Source organism: Staurois parvus, unplaced genomic scaffold (genome assembly GCF_062004578.1).
Source record: "Staurois parvus isolate SC_StPar_1 unplaced genomic scaffold, SC_StPar_1.0 ptg000714l, whole genome shotgun sequence".
In the NCBI taxonomy this organism is placed as follows: domain Eukaryota; kingdom Metazoa; phylum Chordata; class Amphibia; order Anura; family Ranidae; genus Staurois; species Staurois parvus.
Genome location: NW_028318510.1, coordinates 3,434,885 through 3,456,438, shown reverse-complemented (window position 1 = coordinate 3,456,438; position 21,554 = coordinate 3,434,885). Strand labels below are relative to the sequence as shown.

The 21,554-nt window shown below is 41.2% G+C and overlaps 1 protein-coding gene across 1 annotated transcript in view; it reads left to right on the top strand.

Moving 5' to 3' along the window:
- TRIM23 (tripartite motif containing 23) overlaps positions 1-21,315 on the top strand; it is a 52,432-nt gene extending 31,117 nt beyond the window's left edge. The window contains exons 6-11 of the mRNA XM_089653462.1: positions 877-1,092; positions 3,530-3,664; positions 5,139-5,268; positions 5,575-5,685; positions 6,826-6,950; positions 12,223-21,315. Of these exons, the coding sequence (XP_089509588.1) occupies positions 877-1,092; positions 3,530-3,664; positions 5,139-5,268; positions 5,575-5,685; positions 6,826-6,950; positions 12,223-12,402 (897 nt within the window). The 3' untranslated portion in view covers positions 12,403-21,315. The remainder of the gene's footprint in view (positions 1-876; positions 1,093-3,529; positions 3,665-5,138; positions 5,269-5,574; positions 5,686-6,825; positions 6,951-12,222) is intronic.
- The last annotated feature ends 239 nt before the right edge of the window (positions 21,316-21,554 follow it).

Below are 21,554 nucleotides of genomic sequence, written 5' to 3'. Positions count from 1 at the left end.
TAATTTCAGCTTGTTTAATTAAAGAGTTACTAAGCCCAGGACCTTGCATTCCCTATATCCACTTTCCCAGGACCCTGCATTCACTATATCTGGTCTCCCACATTACACAGAACATGGAAATGCAATTATTTTAGTAAATATAAACTGCTAAATACCTTTTATCATCAGCAGTCTTGTGGCATCTATCTGTGTCCAGCCCAGCACTAGCTAAAGCTTGTAGGAGGAATTTTCTTTCTGCTGTAGGAGGATGGAAATTGCTTGACTCTTTTGTCTGGACAGTGCTGATTGGCCATGTGCTGATCACATGCACTCTCCCAAGAAAAAAAAAAAAAAACCTCTCTAGCAATATACACCAAACTGAGCATGTGCATGCCTACGGTTCAGTCTGGAGATAAGTGGTGGTTGCTTGAAAAAGGGGAGGAACAGAGAAGAAAGGATCAAACAGCCTTTTTACTGAATGCAGAGGATTAACCCCTTAGGTTCCACAGTGAGTATAACATGCATGTCTTACTGCATGTACAGACTGATTTTAGTGTTGTGGGTGTAGAAACACTTTAAGCTTTGACAAAAAAACCTGGAAGCTGATTAGTTTTCATGCAGAGCTGCACTAGATTCAGTATTAATAAATCAACCCCATAATTGCACTAGTGCAAGATAGAGGATTGTCCATTAATCCTAAGTGACTGGATCCATTTTGCTCAATATCCTCTTCTGGTATGCACTTGTCATCACTGTGGCTACATATTGGTAACCTGTTGTTGGTAATAAATGCCGCCTGTGTGATGGATACTTTGTCCTTGCACTCGTATCCTCTTGATCATTGGACTGTACATGATTGAGTCATCTTTGTTTCCTTCTATCATGGTCATCTGTTAGGTTCCGGGAACAGCAGAAAATGCCCGCTCTTGTGTTCGAGCCTATTTTTCTGATTTACATGAAACCCTGTGCCGTCAGGAGGAAATGGCGCTCAGTGTGGTGGATGCACATGTGAGAGAGCAGCTCATCTGGCTGAGGCAGCAACAAGAAAACATGACCATCTTATTGTCTGAGGTGTCCACTGCTTGTCTGCATTGTGAGAAGGCTCTTCAGCAGGTAAACTGTGCCTTTGTGTCTGGTAATTGACCAATTAAACTATTTAATGCCAGGATGGATACTTTAACCACTTGCACACCGAAATTCACTCACTGGCCACTTTTAGGTACATCTGTTCAATTGCTTGGTAACACAAATTGCTAATCAGCCAATCACATGGAAGCAGCTGCGTGCATTTAGGCATGTAGATGTGGTGAAGACTACTTGCTGAAGGTCAAACCGAGTATCAGAATGGGGAAGAAAGGGAATTTAAGTGACTTAGAATGTGGCATGGTTGTTGGTGCTAGACGGACTGGTCTGAGTAGTTCAAAAATTGCTGATCTACTGGGATTTTCATGCACAATCATCTCTAGGGTTTACTGAAAATGGTCCAAAAAAGAGAAAATATCCAGTGAGCAGCACTTGTGTGGACGAAAGTGCCTTGTTGAGGTCAGAGGAGAATGGGTAGACTGGTTGCTGTGATATTCAGATGGTAGAGTCAGAATTTAGCGTAAACAACATGAAAGCATGGATCGAACCTGTTTTGTATCAATGGTTCAGGCTGGAGCTTGTTAGCCCCCTTGTGAAAGCAATAAAAAAAAAATGTAAAAGCACCCCCATAGTCCTGCACATAATTTGCAAAATTCACCATTTTTTTTTTTTTTTTTTGTCCAAGGCCTCTTCTTTCAAAAACTATATAATGTTTGGGGGTTGTAAGTAAATTCCTAGCAAAAGCTACTTTTAAACGTGTGAACAAAAAATTCTAAATATTATCTTGGTCGGCAAATGGTAAACTAGAATTCAAAATCTTTTTTTTTTTTTTTACGAATCGGAATTTTGTTCTTGGTGTATCAGTGGTAAATAAATGTTCCCATTAAGACACAGGAGGCAGTGGGTGAAATGTAAAGCCACATACCTTTTTTTTTTTTTTTTTTTTTTTTTTCTGTTCAGCCTGCAGGCTGAACAGGAAAATTTCAACATATTTTCTGCATCCACTCTACACAACACAGGTGGGAGATGTGGCAGTGGGGATCAGTGATGAGGTACTGAGAAAGGAAGCAGTGGGTATCGGGGTTGGTGAAGGGGGATAAGAGGAAGCAGTGGGTATCGGGGTTGGTGAAGGGGGATAAGAGGAAGCAGTGGGTATCGGGGTTGGTGAAGAGGCATAAGAGAGGAAGCAGCGGGTATCGGGGTTGGTGAAGGGGGATAAGAGAGGAAGCAGCGGGTATCAGGGTTGGTGAAGGGGGATAAGAGAGGAAGCAGCGGGTATCAGGGTTGGTGAAGGGGGATAAGAGAGGAAGCAGCGGGTATCAGGGTTGGTGAAGGGGGATAAGAGAGGAAGCAGCGGGTATCGGGGTTGGTGTAGAGTGATTGGAGAGGAAACAGTTGGTATTGTGAAGGGGGTTAAGAGAGGAAACAGTTGGTATTGTGATTGGTGAAGGGGGATCAGAGAGGAAGCAGTGGGCATTGGGGTGGTTGAAGGGGGATCGGAGAGTTTCAGTGGGTATCGGAGAGGAAGCAGTGGGTTTTGGGGCTGGTGAAGGGGATCGGAGAAGAAGCAGTGGGTTTCGCAATTGGTGAAGGAAGATGTGAGAGGAAGCGGTGGGTATCTGGATTGGTAAAAGAAGATGTGAGAGGTAGCAGTGGGTATCGGGATTCGTGAAGGAAGATGTGAGAGGAAGTGGTGGGTATCAGGACTGGTGAAGGAAGATGTGAGGGGAAGCGGTGGGTATCGGGACTGGTGAAGGGGATTGAAGAGGAATCGGTGGGTATCGGGATTGGTGAAGGGAGATCGGAGAGGAAGCAGTGGGTATCGGGACTGGTGAAGAGAGATCGGAGAGGAAGAAGTGGGTATCGGGATTGATGAAGGGAGATCGGAGAGGAAGCAGTGGGTATCTGGATTGGTGAAGGGGATTGGAGAGGAAGCAGTGGGTATTGGGATTGGTGAAGGGAGATCGGAGAGGAAGTAGGGGGCGTCGGGATTGGTGAAGAGAGATCGGAGAGGAAGCAGTGGGTATCTAGATTGGTGAAGGGGATCGGAGAGGAAGCCGTGGGTTTCGGGGTTGGTGAAGGGGGATCTGAGGGGAAGCAGTGGCATCAGTGAAGATCACCTAATTGTGTATCTGAATTCTTCAAGAAATGTCTGATCTGCTGTAATTCCCTGGGATAAAACATTGTACATTGGTAATGCATATTACTTTAAAAATTGCAAAGTGCTAAAAGAATTTTCTAAAATATGTTTCACATGGTTGATTTTGGTCTCAAATAGTTCTGCTGTTTGGCTTTTCTAAGTTACAGGAAAACCCGTAGAGAGAAATAAAGGGGATGCTTTACGTTTTACTATCATTAATTTGAATGAATACCTAGAAAAAAATGCCCCCAGTTTAGCCCCATACTGTTCATCGAGAACCCTTGTTTCCTCTCTGTGTGTGTAAATGCCGTGTGTTCTCTCACATAGGATGACTGCAGAGTGGTTCTGGCCAAGCAAGAGATCACCCGACTATTAGAGACTCTTCAGAAACAACAGCAGCAGTTTACTGAGCTCGCAGATCACATCCAGCTGGATGCTAGTATTCCTGTTACATTCACAAAGGTAACTATGGAAGTTGTACTTCTGTCAGACAATCTAGTGTAGGCCATTGATTCCCTTAAATAACCTGCATTATATCGCATGTGGCATTTCAGCCTCCAGCTCTATATTGGATACTCCCAGATTTGGAGACTCATGAGTGAATTGGGAATATAAAGGTGTGTACAAACTCCTCTTAGTAGCAATTCTTTAAAGAGGAGCATAACTGTATCTGAGCACCACAAGCTGAAAACGCTATTTTAATTCTTTAATCAAAGCATATTCCCCTATCCACCCATGTCTCCATATACTGTTTTGTTGAGAAATCACTTTACAAAACACCCCCTAGTAATTCTAGCTGTGGCCATCTTGAGTGAGGGCAGATGATTCGTGTAGCATTTGACTTTCTGGAATCAATCTGCTCTTGGCTTAAGCATGCAGTTAGGATGGTTTGCTTAGCTGAGAGAGCCCCTTGTCTCCCCTCCAGATAAAAGAAAATGCCAATGAAGACTCCTGGGAAGCATGATATAATTGTGGCCTAGGCCAGAAACCAGGAAGTAACTGAAGAATGTAAAAGGGTTAAAACAATTCATTAAATATAATATACCTTCCTATCCTATTTACTAATGCTAGCAGCATACAGATGATAAAAGTAAATGTGGATTAATGTGAGTTTAGTTCTGCTTTAATGTTTATGTAGGTGACCATTTAGCTTTAAGCTGTAGCCTAGGATGCACCTCCTGTGGGCTCCATGTTGGTTTCCTTTTTGAATGCTAAATACTGAACGACTAACAACATTAAGTAAACTCTGGTCTGTGTTCTGGGTGTACAGACCCGAAGTAGTTGAGCTATATGTGCACAGTACACAATTGTACCAACAAAAGTGCCAAAACTGTGCAGAGGCAGCAACAATGAGGACACAGCCGGACTGCACTGGCAGGCAGGGTGGTAAACTGGACTTTGTTACACATCAGAAAGTGTTACTGAAAGTCAGCAATATGACTGTTGGTGGCTGTGTGCCATCACTGGGAGCCCTGGCACGCTAGGTCACAGCTTATGCTGGTGATACCTAAATTCAGCACTAAGTGCCCCCCCCAAACTTTGCCACACATTGGTCTTGGTGATGTCTGTTTTAGCCCTGGCTCACACCGGTGCGACTTGTCATACGATTTGAAAGTTACAAATCACATGACAAATTGAACCCTATTGTTGGCAATGGAACTGTTCAAATGGAGTCGCAACAATTTTTTGAAATTAGTTCCTGCACTATTTTCAGCGATTTCCGGTGTGACTTGCATAGACCTCTCTGCATGAAGTCGCACAGATGTCAGGCAAGTCACACCTGAAATCAAATCGTTCCGCAGCTTTAAAATCTTGTACTAAGAGAAGTTGCACGATTTCAGTGTTGCATTTAGTGTGAACCAGGGCTAAAGGTTAGATGTATTTACTTTTATGCACAGAGACTCTGCATTCATTATTTATTTTTTTTTTTTTTTAGGACAATAGAGTTCACATTGGTCCAAAAATGGAAATTCGAGTTGTGACTCTAGGCCTTGATGGAGCAGGAAAAACAACCATTTTATTTAAGTTAAAGCAGGATGAATTTATGCAACCAATCCCAACAATTGGTGAGTGCCTATGAAAGAATCAGCCCATCCAAAACTGATGTTTTATTGTTTGGGAGTGTATTGTACCATCCAAGGACTCTACAGGTCAGATTAAATGCTGCAATATGTTCGTTTTTTTTTTTTTTTTGGTCCAACTGTGGCTTTTTAGTAGTGGTTTGATTCAAATTGATATGAGGCAATTAAGTGATCACATGTCTGAGCCTTCTGATAAATGAGGCCAAATGAGTTTGTCAGTTCCTCTGACAGAAATTTCTATGTTTTAGTAGCTATGTCTTAAGTGTAACTTTTTTTTTTTTTCTTCTTCAGGTTTTAATGTTGAAACAGTTGAGTATAAAAACTTGAAATTTACTATTTGGGATGTTGGAGGCAAACACAAGCTGAGACCTCTGTGGAAGCATTATTACCTTAACACTCAAGGTAAGTGTAGAATATTTGTCTACGGGAATCCCCTGTTGTGTCAGGTTCACACCTAAGTGTGCACTACAGTCCATTTAACATGATTTCCTATTGGACATGTTCACGTTTTCACCCGGTGCATTTTTTGGAAAGGGTCAGGGACTTTTTTGAACGCAAAAAGTTGCGTTTTTGGTACTATAGACTTCAATGGAAATGCTGCAGAAAAGCATGTATGGCGTTTTTTATGTGTGTTGCGTTTTAAATCTGCCTAGCAACATTAAAAATAAAAATGATGCATCAAAAACGCAACGCATTGCAGAAACTACTGCATAGGTGTGAACCTAGCCTAAAAGTGGAATTTCACCTTTAAGGCCTCATGCACACTGGGTGTCAAAAAATGCTGCTTTTAAGGGCAGTTGACTTTTTTTTTTTCTCCTGCCTATAAACACCCCTCCATGTTGGTCTATGTGTCCATGCACACATAGGCATTTAAAGATAGAAAAAAAAAAAACCATCACTTGAAAGTTCAGGAGGGGAGGAGAAATGCCTGATGTGCCTAAAATGCTAGTGTTTGGGCATTCATTCATTTCACTGGCTAGAACGTGCAAAATTCATGTGAAAATCAAATTTATGTAAAAGAAAATGCTAGTTTCCTGGATCAAATGTAATATGAAGAATGCTGGATTACCCGTTACATTTGCTTCATGCGTCTTCTGGGTCAGTGACTCGGAAATATGGATGCCATACACATCCAGACAACAGACATTTTCAAAAGGTCAGCAATATTAGCCATGGTGAGTGAAATATGAGCTGCCATTGTTGACCTCTCCCTTTTGAAAATATTCGTTGTCTGTTGATCCATTCACTACAATAGGCTACAAGTCTCTGTCCAGGAACAATATTGCAGGTCAGGAGTTGTAACATCACCAGTTATTGGAAGAAAGCTTGCTGATCTCCCTTTACACAGTTTTCTTTGGTTATTTTCTGTTTGGAGTTTCTGAAAACTTTTGTTGTAGATTTATTGATTAATTTTTTTAAGACAGTTTTGCACTAATGGCACCTTTAATGTACCAGCTACCTCATTCAGTGATGCCAGGGATGGGTTATTTGCTTTGACTGGTGGCGTCATCCGCAGTTTAATCTATTTTTCGTTTCCTTTAGCTGTAGTATTTGTAATAGACAGCAGCCACCGTGACCGAATCACCGAGGCCCACAGTGAACTTGCAAAACTTCTTACAGAGAAGGAACTGCGTGACGCACTGCTATTAATATTTGCCAATAAACAGGTAATGTAATCCAATTTTTGTTTATATTTTATAATATTTCTATCCCATTCCATGTAATTCATGTAGTATTATCACAATACTTACTCTTACTACATTTACTGTAGAGTGTTAGCATTAAAGTGAACCTGTATTTCATTTTAAAGTGCCTTCTATAACCTTTATTAATCAGAAATCCTCTTTTGTGCCACTCTGGTTATGTTTCACCTTGTTACTGGAGCCTGACATCCCCTGAATTCATGACAAAACAGTGACACCATCCATGTGCCTATACACTTTGTGTATATGGACATGGCTGATATCCGAGTACCTCTGGCTAGAAAGGACGCTGTCATTGGACAGAAGGATGGCTGCCAGGAAAATTCATGCCTCCGCAACAAAGTCTCCATTCCCCTGAAAACTGTCTTTCATCAAATTTTAGGGGACCTATTCTTTCTGCTAGATGTATGTGAACGATGTATATTTTTGGATATATCAATAGATACAGTATATTTCTATAGAGGCATCTGTCTCAGCCCTGTTCACATGTATGTGAATTGAAATGCGCATTGAACCACCTCCGACTCGCATGACATGTGAACCAAACCAACTTTCTATGGAGCCGGTTCACATATGTGCGGGCCGGCTGCATTGCACTTTTAACCACTTGCCTACCGGGCACTTTCACTCCCTTCTTGCTCAGGCCAATTTCAGCTTTCAGCGCTGTCGCACTTTGACAATTGTGCAATCATGCAACATTGTACCCATATTAAATTTTCATCATTTTTCTGAGACAGAACTTTCTCTTGGTGGTATTTAATCACCTCTGGGGTTTTTATTATTTTGATAAACCAAAAACTGAAAATTTTGAAAAAAAAAAAGTTTTTTTTCTTAGTTAAAATTTTGTAAATTAGTAATTTTTTCTCCTTCACTTATGTGTGCTAATGAGGCTGCAGTGATGGGCACTGATAGGCTGCACTGATAGATGGCACTGATGAGGATGCACTGGTAGGTGGCACTGATGGACATTGACAGGCATCACTGGTGGGCATTCACAGACATCACTGATGGGCACTGAAAGGCAGTACTCGTACTGATAGTTGGCACTGATAGTTGACACTGAAAGGCAGCTCAGATGAGCACTAATATGTGGCATTGATGGGCACTGATAGTGTAGATGTCCCCTCTGAGGAATGCTGATTACCGGTTCTCCTCTCCTTTCAATCTGTCAGCGTGACAGCTTGTGAGGAGAGAAATGCCAATAACTGGCATTTCCTTATTTACATGCGATCAGCTGTGATTGGACTCAGCTGATCACATGACAGAGCCGAAGTCATCGGCTCTTTCCGTTGATCAGTGATCCGCTGTGTTCCAGGGACACAGCACACCACCGATCGCTGCGCTGCCCGCCCCCGGGGGCGCGCATGAGCGGTTAGAGTGGGAGGATGTCATATGATGTCCTCCTAGAACGAGAGAACTGCCTTGTGCCTGTCGTTTCCTTATATGGCGGGCGGGAGGCAGTTAAAGAGAGTCGGGTACGATTTTTCAGTCCACTTAAAGTGCGATTTCCAGTGTTGTTCACTTTAAAAATTTGTACTTGAATCGCACCTGAACTGTTTGAATGAAATCTTCCCGGACTCTTTTTACAAATCACACTGGAAACTTCCCCACACTTATGTGAACTCCGCCTTAAAGGATAAGTACACTTTCTAAAATAAAAATAATAAATTCACATTTTTGCAGGTAAAAGACGTGCATTTATTTATTTTTATTAGGAGCCTGTAAACCATCGTACCCACGATCAGCAGGTTGTGGGTGCAGTCTTAGTCTCCTGCAAACTGTCAGTGTATCTATCTGCTCGTACCTTGTATGGGCAGGCAGTTACAAAATGACAGTCCATGAACTACCTGGAGCGCTCACTAGCACCCTGGTAATTCATTGAGAACTACAAGTTGTGCGCTGCAAAGGCTGTTGGCACTTATAGTTCATTCATTCCCAGATCTCTGTGAATGAACGATGTGGCCGCCCTGCACGGCTGCATCCTTTTCAAGTTGTAACAGCGGTTGTGGGGAGAAGATCCCCCGTTCAGCTGTCACAGTGAGGGAGTAGGGGAATAGGCAAGTGGCTGCAGGAGTTGGAACATGTTACATCATGCTCCACCTTAAAAATGGGTGGAACATGTCTCAGAGGTGATCTTATCCTTTAAGGTCCTGCTGTAGTAGCACTTAACAATGTGTATATACAACCATTAACATCATTCACTCCAAACGGAGATGCTAATATTTTTATAGCACATTTATATACATTCTAGGGCCAGTTTGGTAAGGTAACAATTAGCCACCTAGCATTTCTTCGGTTTGACTAAACGTGGTCTGTCCTAACTGGATTCCGCAGTGTCTCTTCGTTTACAGTGGAGGACGTTCCTGTTTTTAAGGACCAAACTGATAAGCGTTTGGAAGCCCTCTGTAGGACACTGTTCACACTGGCAAGTCTTGCCTTCACCCTATCCTGGCTTTGACTTTTCTCTGTCAAACCATGGCTGCTTGGTCAAAATCCCTTTTTAGAAGCGATTTCGGCACTGCTGTGGTTGATCCATTGAGTATAGAACATATGAAGCAAATGGCTGTAGTTTTCAATTTTAGTTTGGGATGGTCTGCTGGGAGCTTACCAGCTTATCTCTCCTATTGGTCTCATGTCAGTACACATACATAGAGCATCTAATTTAAGTGCTAGACTGTAGAACCCTTTTGATCAGCATGGCCTTTAAGGGACAATGTATGTTTAGTATGGCCTTTTGATACTATTATCGAGGATGTTACTGGTGTCTAAAGCACCCATTTTCCCCAGAGGCTGAAACCTATGGAGCAGACTGCAACATCTTCCCCCTCTCTGACTGAAAAAAGAAACTTTTTTTTTTTTTTTCCTTTTTGTCTTTTCATGTCAGAGATTCTGTATGCCTGGTTATCAGGCCACCCACAAGGTCTGGCACTCAGCCTGCCAAATCCTTAGAAAAGCCTTTTTTTCTGCACATTCCAAAGTGGAGGGATGTCTGTTAATCATTTGAGGATGCTTGGACAACTCGATTCACAGATGCTTGAGTTAAGGAAGTGATATCCTGGTGAATGAACTGGAGTTTCACTCCCTGGCCCCTTCTTGGTTTCCAAGATACAAACTTCCTTTGTCATTGCACAGATTTGCAGATCTCCATCAAACCCTCTTGGGTATTCTAGACCAAGGTGTCTTTGCCCAAGTTCCTGTGGCAGAACAGGATCAAGGATTTTACTCCAGCCTGTTAGCTGTTCCCAAACCCAAAGGAGCACCTGGCCCATTTTGGATCTCAAAGCTCTGAATATCTTAATTCGAACCCAGAAATTCTGCATGAAAGATCTGTCATCGCTTCTGTGGACATCGAGGAATGTGTACCTACATGGCCCCATCTTTCCAGCACATTAAATGTTTTCCTGTTGTGCACCTATAATATCAGCTTGTGGTCTTGCTCTTCAGCCTCTCATCTGCATGTTGGCTATTCAAGGTGCTGGCCCGAGTATTAGCCCTGTTGTGTTATTATGGCATCCCCATACTTAGGAGGACCTCCTGTTGAGGCAGTAGATACTGTGGTGGCTCCTTGGAATCAGATCACCCTGATCAATGCCTTTTTTCCCATGACATTTCTTTCTCATTTACTTAAGGGGATTAAGATGGGAGGGCATTCTGGTGATTCTAATTGCTTTGGACTGGCCTAGGTGAAAGCGGTACGCTACCTTGGTAAGATTCCTGGTGCATGTTCTGTGGACTCTGCCAGATTGTCAGGATCTTCTGTCTCAAATACTGGTTTACCATCTTGCTTCACAAATGCTGGCTTTTATGACATGACTGTTGAACCCCAGGTTTTGAGAGACAGGGGCAACTCTGGATATGTGATTTCTCATGATGGTTAAAGCTAGGAAGGCTACTTTCTACAAGGTCTATTATCAGACATTAAAAGTATACTTTAAAAGGTGTAAGTCTCGGGGCTTTTGCCATAGGAATTTCTAAATAGGATGAACCCTGTCCTTCTAGCAGCTGGGTCTGGACCAGTATTTGGCTCTTGAAACTATCAAGGGCCAGGTTTCTGCCCTTTTTTAGATCTTGTTACAGAGACCATTGACTTATGGTACTTTCTGCTTTTCATCTCCAGAACATCATTCTTCCATCGCTTTTTTTTTTTTTTTTTTTTTTTTTGGGGGGCTTCAGTTTACCAAAAAATGTTTTCCCTCCATTGTCCAGATGTGGTTCAGGCTGTGTTTACTGATCTGTACACTCTTGCAAAAAGCCATCCTTAGCTGGCAAGGATGCACAGGTGTTCCTGCAGGGATGTGCAGGAAACCTGTTGAAATTAATCACAGGCAGCCGGCTGCACGGACCTTCATGTGCATACTGAAGTGCACATCTGTATGGGTCCTATGCAGGGATCAGGATGCAGACACATTTGAAGAAAGTTCTTGAAGTTCTACCAGGTGGACATTTTGGCCGCCTCTGATGGCAGCTTGTAAGGCCTTTCAGGTACCTCTTTGAGATGCAGGCAGTCCCAGTTAAGTTGTTCTTTCTTCAGCCTATTAGCATTTGTTTCCTATGTTGTCAGTTGGGCTGCTTTTGGATGTTGCAAAGGTTCAAGACGACTTGTGTCCCTCAGTGGATGAAAGTACAAATAGGATTTTTGAGCTTGCCATAATATTCTTTTCTTGGACTTCATTGATACACAGGCCCCACCCTTCTGTGTTAAAGATCATGTTGTCAGTACTGCTTTGTTACAAAACTGAGTCATTTATGGTAGTAGGAAGGGTTATCCTGGGCTGGCCAGTGTGGAGTGTGGGTATTTTTTTTTTTTTTTTTTTGCCAGTGTCCTATTTCTTTGGTAGATGGCAGTATAACCTGAAGGTTAAGGACTTCCTGTGTCCCTCAGTGGACTCCAAATAAAAAAAAAAAAAAAAAAAAAAAAAGATTTTAAGGTGAGTACAAAAATTTCTATTCCATGGCTGAACAAATCTTCGGTGCACAGTAGTAGTCAGTGTGGTTACAACAAAATACACCTTGTATACAACTTCTTGATTCTTCTGGAGTGTAGCATATTTTTCTCAATTCAGGAATATGGTTGCTACGTGCACCATGGACAGTCCACCTTTCAAACACGTGTTCTAAGTGGCCTTGCCTTACCTACCACAAGTAAAAATAATTAATGAAAAAGGTGTTTTTTTTTGTTTTTTTTTTTGTTTTTTTTAACTGCTAATATGTTAATTTTTTTCTTTTTTTTTTCCAGGATGTTGCAGGTGCCCTATCCGTGGAAGAAATGACCGAGCTACTGAGCCTTCACAAACTGTGTTGTGGTCGCAGCTGGTATATCCAAGGTTGTGATGCCCGCAGTGGTATGGGGCTATATGATGGCCTTGACTGGCTCTCCAGGCAGCTGGTAGCAGCTGGTGTGCTGGATGTTGCCTAAAAATCAGCATTTGTGGTCAAGTTCTAATTTTCTGACTTTCTAAATGTATCTGTTACATAGAGATTGTTGGGTCATTTCAGTGGCTAATGTCACATGCGTAATTTGTGTGGCCTGATATTTTAGCCTATGGAGCCTGGTGAATATACACTGTGTTATGCTGGGCATAGGAGGCAAGCTAAGGGAAAAGTCCTTGTCACACCAGTACATGTTAGAAACGCTGCAGGCAGCTTTTGTTGGGTGTGGCAGTGCTCATGTGACAGGAACCCCAAAAAAAACTTCCTTTTGTGTGTGGGCGAATAGAATATACAAGCTTTAAGCTCCTGTAGTTAAAATATGCAGGTGAGCAAATGCACTGTATGACATTGGCCTAAGTCATCACTGTATCTACTGTTAATAAGCTAAGAGAACCAGTCACAACTGGTGTTATGTAAGAATCTGAATGCGCAGTTTTAAATTGGTATCGTGTAGTCTTCTAATTTTATATTTGCTCTCCTGCGTAGGTTTGCTTTCTCTAGTGGTGTCCAGGGGGTCAAAGATCACCTGAAGCCTGAAAGTTGCTGCTTGACCTAACCTACTGCAACTGTCTGGTTTCTGGTGACCTCTCTCTGTCCAGCCAAGTTGATGTGTGCAGCTATGACAGAATAAGCTGAAGTAAGGAAGATACGACAGCCAAAATAAATATTTCATAAGTTTGTACTAATTTGAATGACCATTCGGATTCTTGCACAAGCCCTGGTTTTCTTTAACATCATTTTAAATAGCTAGTAGAAAAGATTTCTGCGATTTTACGGTAATATATGACTGAAGATTACTGTGTTAACGCTAGCGGCTCATCTTTATTATATAACAGTCTAATGTTTACACTACAGTCACAGTATTAATTTATTTCATTAACAGTCTGAGCCCAAAACGGACTAAAGTGTTGCCTATGCAATACGGAGGTAGCTGTTTACGGGCTGAACAATGTATGTATTTTCTGTGTGATCCGATCAGAAAGAACACTGGGGGCAAAAGTGGAGATGTGGCCCAGAAAGTACATCTTGGCATTATATATATATATATATATATATATATATATATATATATATATATATATATATATATATATATATATATATATATATATATATATATATATATATATGCATCTGGCTGAATGCTGAGGAAGAACACCTCCAGTTCTCCTTACCTCCAGTGTGGTGTTTACATATAGTGACGCGGCATCATTCTCTTGACAGCGCAAAACATTTTGCGTTTGCAAAGAGCAGACAACTGGTGCACTTTAAACACGTGCTGGAATTTACCAGCCACTTCTAGAGGAATGTGTTGGATCAAGCATTGCTGGACACTTTATGAGCAGTGCATGTGAACATTCTGAGCATCCCTTCAGTACAAGGGGGTTCGTGTTCTCTGCAAACTGCTGCCAGTAGTAAAACTTGTACAAACTCAAGATTTCCTTTTTGTTAGTGGTGTAGTAAAAATGTAATGTTACCGTATGTTGTTGCTTTACCACTTAATGCAGATGGAGCATATCTGACTTCTTACAACGTCAAGGCTTCACTATTGGCTTCTGTGTTTTTTTTTGTTTTTTTTTTTCAGATGCACAGCGTTAGTAAAATAGCTAGTCTGTGTTAACGGATACTTATGATTCCTTATAGTGTGATTATCAAGCATTATGTTTTACCAACCTAAGAGAAAAGCAGCGTAATAGTCGTAAAACTCCAGTCATGCAATCATGTATTAGATGTGATCAGCTTAATGGAGATTTCTTCACCTTTCATGGTGCTAACCATTGTTATCCTTCTTGGCACCACACACAACCTCCTTTGGTACTACAAAGGTACTGAATAGTATGTTACAATACAGTGCACATACCTTTTTTTTTTTTTAGGTAAATTCTCCAGAGCTCAGAGAACCCTTAATTTTTGGTATGACGCTAGTTTCAAGATTTTGATGGTGCCAAAAGCTAGCCTGCACCATCCAGGCCTGTTTCTATTGGCCCATCATTCCATTTTTTCCAGTAAGGACAGATGGGAAGAGACATAGAAAATGTCTAGCTAGTGTGCTGAAGTGACCCTTGTTTTTGTGGTTTGTTTGGCTCTACAGAGATCACCTATAGGTTTCCACTGCTTGGTGCCTTCATTCTACCACCACATCATGTACAGATTTCTTTCAATGTTTAGTCCGTCCAGTACCAACAGGCTCGGTTTGAGTAGATGCTAGAGGTGAATCGTCTACCACCGTCAAGAACATCTGCTCACCAGTAAATTATTAAAGCTGGGTACACACTATAAGAAAATGGGAAAATATATTCTGTACGAGGAACTGTTCAGGTGAAAAAAAAACCAAATGTGCAAACTAGAAATGTTTTTTGCACGTGCACCCAATGTCCGATTTTTTTTTTTTTTTTTTTTTTTTTTTTTTTTTTTTTTTTTTTTTTTTTTTAAATGTTTTTTTACTCAGTGTACAGTCATTGTATGAAAATTAATCAAATAGAAAAAAATGCACATGAGAAGCATAGAGTGATCCGGAAGAAGGTGACAATGGACATAGATATCATTTAACAAGATAGAACATTTTGCCTTTTTTGTCTTTCAAGAATTTCCATACAAATGAATGCCATTGTCGACTACTTCATGGTACGCACCTTCATGGAAAATCAGACAATAGTTTGTCTGATTTTCTCATACCGTGTACTCAAATTAAGTCCACAGTCCATCCATAGGTAAAATATTGTCTTTGGGTAGAAAATTTAAAAAATACCTCACATGCCAAAAGGGGCAAGAATTTCCAGTAAAAGGGTAAAGTGGAGACTGAATAATACAGCCAATAAAAATGGTTTAAGTGATTTACAACAAGTGGATTTACTGCAATATAGTGGAAGAACTGTGAATTCAAGCAGACTTGGTGTGTTATTCTGGCCCCGTGAATAAATATGATTTTTAATTAGTTGCACAGGGTCTTTTGAGTGCTTATAGACCTTATTTTGTATTTATTGCCAAAAACAGAGTCCACCAAAATAGTGCTCCTTTCAGTGCTTGTTGCTCAGCCAGCTGCCGTCAAGTGAGTCCTAGTTTAACAGTTGTATGCCCTGGTAATAGGAAGTTACCCTTTGTGCTGGCCATACAGAGCTCAGGTTTTAGGCAATTTTAACAAGCTATAGGTAGCTTTTGATAGCAAAAATGATCAATGCAGCATGGTGCCAACAGTTTCTGTTGAACTTTAGGTGGCAGGGTGTTGGACATTTTTAGGCAATTGTTGGAATTGCCTTGAACTATCCTTTTCGTATGGCCACCACTAGGGCTGTGGTTTGACTTGAATATGCACTGTTTGATCAGTGTATAGGCCTTGGACCATTTTATTCAATGGATTAGTTCTAATCTGTGATATATGCTTGGATGGTGTGTTTCTCTTTAGATTAGCTTCACTGTAATCCAATGTAACCTGAAAAAACCTTGACCTTTTGATCTTTGAAGCTGCCCTTAAAGGATTAGCAAAGTGTTTTTAATAATCCAGTGAGTTGTTTCTCCTTGCCTCCCCATCTCATAATGGTATGCAGACCTGAGATCACGGTCCATGCTGACTCTAGTGGCTTTTCCATTCTCGTCACTGAGACCACATACTGCATATATGCATCTTTTCCTGTTTAGACCCTAATGGAAAAGGCAGCTACTGGGCACACTATGGTATGGGCAGGCAGTTAGCTATTGTATATTTAAAAACTAGTTAACCTGTTAAAAGCTGAACCAAATCATGAACAGTCTGACTAGCCAGCTACTCCCCTCCTGAGTTCCACAGGTCAATACTGTTAATTCAGCCAGTTTATTTTTTACTGTTGGACTACTTAATAAACATAGGTGGTCAGAAGACCACTTCACTGCCTGTAGAAAGACCATAATGTAAACAGGCACAAATATGTTGATGTGTTGAAAGAACATGCATGTTTATTAAATGAACATATAGTACTGTGATCTGTGGAAAAATACCAATTAATCTGGGAATTCCATTATGGTGTTGATGGGCTTTGGGCTTGTCTGGCATATTGTTGAGACACTTCTGAAATCTTTTTTGAGTTCAGTGACCTGTGTGGTTAACCTGAATCAAGCAGATTTTGCATACCCATAGACTTGTATGGGAATGCGAAACCAAAGCCTGCCAATACATGCCCTTATTCTCCCCATATTGGTATGCCAAGGGTTGTCTACAGACCTCCACAGAGTTCCCACAAAGATTTCAGGTGTTTTCTGTTCTAGTTGTAATCAGATGACTCTTGTCTACGGCAGAGTTTAAAGCGTATTTCCACTTTTTGCAGTTAAATTTGAGAACTCCAATCTCTGTTTGTGTTCCGATGCACATAGCATACTATATAGGAAACATCTAAAAAAGGTAATAAAAAAAAAATTGAAAATGATATAGCTAAGGGGAAGGGGTCATGGCTAATTCTAAGAATTTTTGGACAGTCTCAATTGTCTTTAACCCCACATTATCCCTCATTAACGTACAGTGTAGGAGGGTGGTTTCTAATTTTTAACCCTTTGTTAGGTCAGTGTTCAAATCTATTTTACAGCTGATAATAATGAACTGTGAATGCAGTACAGAGTACAGGGTTAATTATGTTAAACATTACAAAGCAAGGAGTGCATAGAAGGATTTTTAAGCAACTAAACGGGTAACAGACAATTTTTAATTTAAGTTATGCTAGGTAATGAAAATATAACACACATAAAGTAGGTGTTATTCCTAATTTTTCCATTGGCAATCACAGCCAGTGAGGAGGTAGAGGGGGCGGGGCGGAGCCACACTCTGTGTCTCATAGAGACACAGAGGTGGCTCAGGAGCTAACCTACATGAGTGCCCACACAGAAATCGGCATGGGGGAGATGCCAGGACTGCCAGCAGGGGACCTGAGAGGGGTTTTGCTGTGTGCAAAACCAGTCCACAGAGCAGGTACGTATGACATGTTTATTTCAAATTAAAATATGAACCTTTAGTATCACTTTAACTATGGAGGGTAGACTTTGGCTTGCGTACACTGCACATTAAAATGTTCACACCAGATGTTGGTTGTAGATCATATAGTGCAAAAATAAGGGATAGTACATTACTGTAAATCACTGGAGCTTCACCTCCCTTATGGCTAAAATAGCACATCAGGCCTGTCAATAGTTGTTTGAGCATTACAAAAGTTTAGCTCAGCAACTTTGATAGAGCTCTTTTGGATGGAGTGCACTCAGTTTGTCATGCCTACCATTGAGTTGAATAACATTTAAGGTTTATGTGTTTTTATTGGGCATGTCAGTACTAACCTTGCTTCCCAATACTGTCCAGTTATCACCGCCATGACCAAGACGAATGTTGGTATGACCCTCCCCTGCCAGTCTATATAATGGATAATAAACAGAATTTGATGTATGCAGAAGAGTGTCTCTTTCCACCCACACACAAGAATGTCAGACTGTCGTAGGTTCCATGGATAAAAGAAGCTAGTTTGTGATTTGGTTTCATAGGTGCCCACGCAGAGCAGAAATACTTGTTTTGGGAGGAGATGTCATTTCAAGAAAATGTTAGAGCAGATCCTGCAGCACATTTAAACTTTTTTCAACAATGTGCTTCATTTTCTTTCGCATGGCTTTTGCTGGGCATAGCCGAAATTGAGTACAATGGCACAGAATCATAAAGACCCTCTGTGTTTTGGCCTGGCAGATCATATTTTAAAGTGGTTGCAAACCTCAGACATGAAATATGAACAAAGCATATCCCACTGTAGTGTGTACTTGTCTCAGTCCAGAGCACCAAGTGTAATTTCTGGCTGCTTCCTCATTCCTCTGCCATAAGCATGAGTCATTTCTGATAAATATTCCTGCCCCCAAGAGAAAAATGGTGACAAGGGAGGGACCTCCAGCAGATTGACAACCTCAGCTCTGTTCCTGTGTGGAGGGGGGGGGGATGTTCCTTTCCTCCAGTCAGCTCTCAGAACTTTGCTCACTGATATAACTTCAGAGCTGAGATGCTGTGTACATTCTGCTTGTTGAATGAATGAATGAATGTAGAGGAAAGACCGCTATAAATGAATTGGTACAACTTATGTAGGAGGATTTGTTCCATCTCTGTGTATCACCTGAGGCTAGTCACTTCACTGGGTATATGTACGCATTTACAACCACATTAATGCAGGCCATAGACGGGTCTTTTATCTGCCGAATTTTTATCCGCACAAAAAATCAGCCAATATTCACGCCATTAGTGGGGTCAGCACGTCGGCCGTTTTTTTGCGGATCTCCTCATTTATTTTTATCAGTCATGCTGGAAAATCCAAGAAAAACGGCAGTTTTTTTGTGGACATTGGTGGCAGCATCGGCAATGGGACTGACCGATTTTTCATTTATCGGCTGACAATTTGGCCGATAAACGGCCCGTCTGTGGCCTGCCTTAGGAAACACACACATGTAGAAAAGCTAATGGCAGATATTTGTGATTTCTCCTTCTTAGAATGCTAGTTGCCTATGCATCCTGCTGATCTAGTGGCTTCAGTACTTTTCTGGCTCACTGAGCTGGAACTAGTGTGGTCATCAACAATTTTCACTGCAATTCTTGAAAAACAAGAATGCAGATTGGATAAAGTATTGACTTATGATTCACACACATTGACCTTCGTGTCTGAAACGTGACTACTATTTCCCAACTCCAATTTTCAGCTTTTTGTGTCACCTACCTGCTATTGTATAGTAAATCAGCAGTGTGATCATTCTGATTTATTGGACCACAAATTGGCAGTGTGATGATGCTGAGTAATACCATGAATCGGTAGTGTAATGCTGATTAATGATGTCATGAAGCGGTGGTGTGATGATGCTGATTTACTGGACATTGAATTGGCGGTGTGATGATGCTGATTTACTGGACATTGATCGGCTGTGTGATGATGCTGATTTACTGGACATTGATCGGCTGTGTGATGATGCTGATTTACTGGACATTGAATTGGCGGTGTGATGATGCTGATTTACTGGACATTGAATTGGCGGTGTGATGATGCTGATTTACTGGACATTGAATTGGCGGTGTGATGTTGATTTACTGGACATTGATCGGCTGTGTGATGATGCTGATTTACTGGTCATTGAATTGGCGGTGTGATGATGCTGATTTACTGGACATTGATCGGCTGTGTCATGATGCTGATTTACTGGACATTGATCGGCTGTGTCATGATGCTGATTTACTGGACATTGATCGGCTGTGTCATGATGCTGATTTACTGGACATTGAATTGGCGGTGTGATGATGCTGATTTACTGGACATTGATCGGCTGTGTCATGATGCTGATTTACTGGACATTGATCGGCTGTGTCATGATGCTGATTTACTGGACATTGAATTGGCGGTGTGATGATGCTGATTTACTGGACATTGAATTGGTGGTGTGATGATGCTGATTTACTGGACGTTGAATTGGCGGTGTGATGATGCTGATTTACTGGACGTTGAATTGGCGGTGTGATGATGCTGATTTACTGAACATTGAATTGGCGGTGTGATGATGCTGATTTACTGAACATTGAATTGGCGGTGTGATGATGCTGATTTACTGGACATTGAATTGGCGGTGTGATGATGCTGATTTACTGGACATTGATCGGCTGTGTGATGATGCTGATTTACTGGACATTGAATTGGCGGTGTGATGATGTTGATTTACTGGACATTGATCGGCTGTGTGATGATGCTGATTTACTGGTCATTGAATTGGCGGTGTGATGATGCTGATTTACTGGACATTGATCGGCTGTGTCATGATGCTGATTTACTGGACATTGATCGGCTGTGTCATGATGCTGATTTACTGGACATTGATCGGCTGTGTCATGATGCTGATTTACTGGACATTGAATTGGTGGTGTGATGATGCTGATTTACTGGACGTTGAATTGGCGGTGTGATGATGCTGATTTACTGGACGTTGAATTGGCGGTGTGATGATGCTGATTTACTGAACATTGAATTGGCGGTGTGATGATGCTGATTTACTGAACATTGAATTGGCGGTGTGATGATGCTGATTTACTGGACATTGAATTGGCGGTGTGATGATGCTGATTTACTGGACATTGATCGGCTGTATGATGATGCTGATTTACTGGACATTGATCGGCTGTGTGATGATGCTGATTTATTGGACCACAAACTGGCAGTGTGATGATGCTGAGTAATATTACCATGAATCAGCAGTGTAATACTGATTATTAATAACATGAATTGGCTGTGTGATGAAGCTGATTTACATTGAATCGGCAGTGTGTTGATGCCGATTTGGGGATATGTATCAGCAGTGTGAGGATACTGATTTATGGGACCATGAATTGGCAGTGTGATTATGCTGATTCATTGACCAAGTAGGCTCTGAAAAGCTGCACACCTGAACCAGGGCCTAAACGTTTAACTTGTCTGGCTGGGCAGAATCACAAGACTGGCTGAATATAACTGAAAATCCTTTGGCACGTAAACCAGTACACATATGTATTTGAACTGTGTATTTAGTTGTCTGAAATTGTGCTTTATATAAGCCTAATGTTAAGGTTACAGTGTAACTTTTAATAGTACATTTATTTTTGGGGGGACGGGGCTCTCTGCCTATTGATAATGCCTTAGTCAAGCACATGACTACTGGTGGTAAATGAACTTAAGGGTGAATGCCTTACTAAGGTTGCATGATCTGTGAAGCAATGCTATCAGGTACTTGTATATGTGTTTTTCCAACCAATTTGAAACAGTGCAGTGTCTGAATAGACAGTTTTTGTTAGATGTTCCTTTTAGTGTGTATATATACATGTTCCTGTAAACACAAATACTTTGTATGTATATATCCATTTTCTGCTTCTCATTACAACCTCAAATAAACTGTCCTAACCTTGTGTGTGTGGTCATTGATTCCTTGGGGGGAAGGAGAGATTATTATGGGTTGTCAATGGAATGGTTCAATGCCAACATATTTAATTCATAACTGGAACTACTGATCTTATTAGTAAAGGAGGACGGGCAAATTCATGTAGAATATAGGAGCCAGCATTCATTTTCTGATGACTGGAGAATGTTTACTTAAATTATTTTAAAGGATTTTTATTATTGGTAATAAAAAAGTCAGCTGTGATGG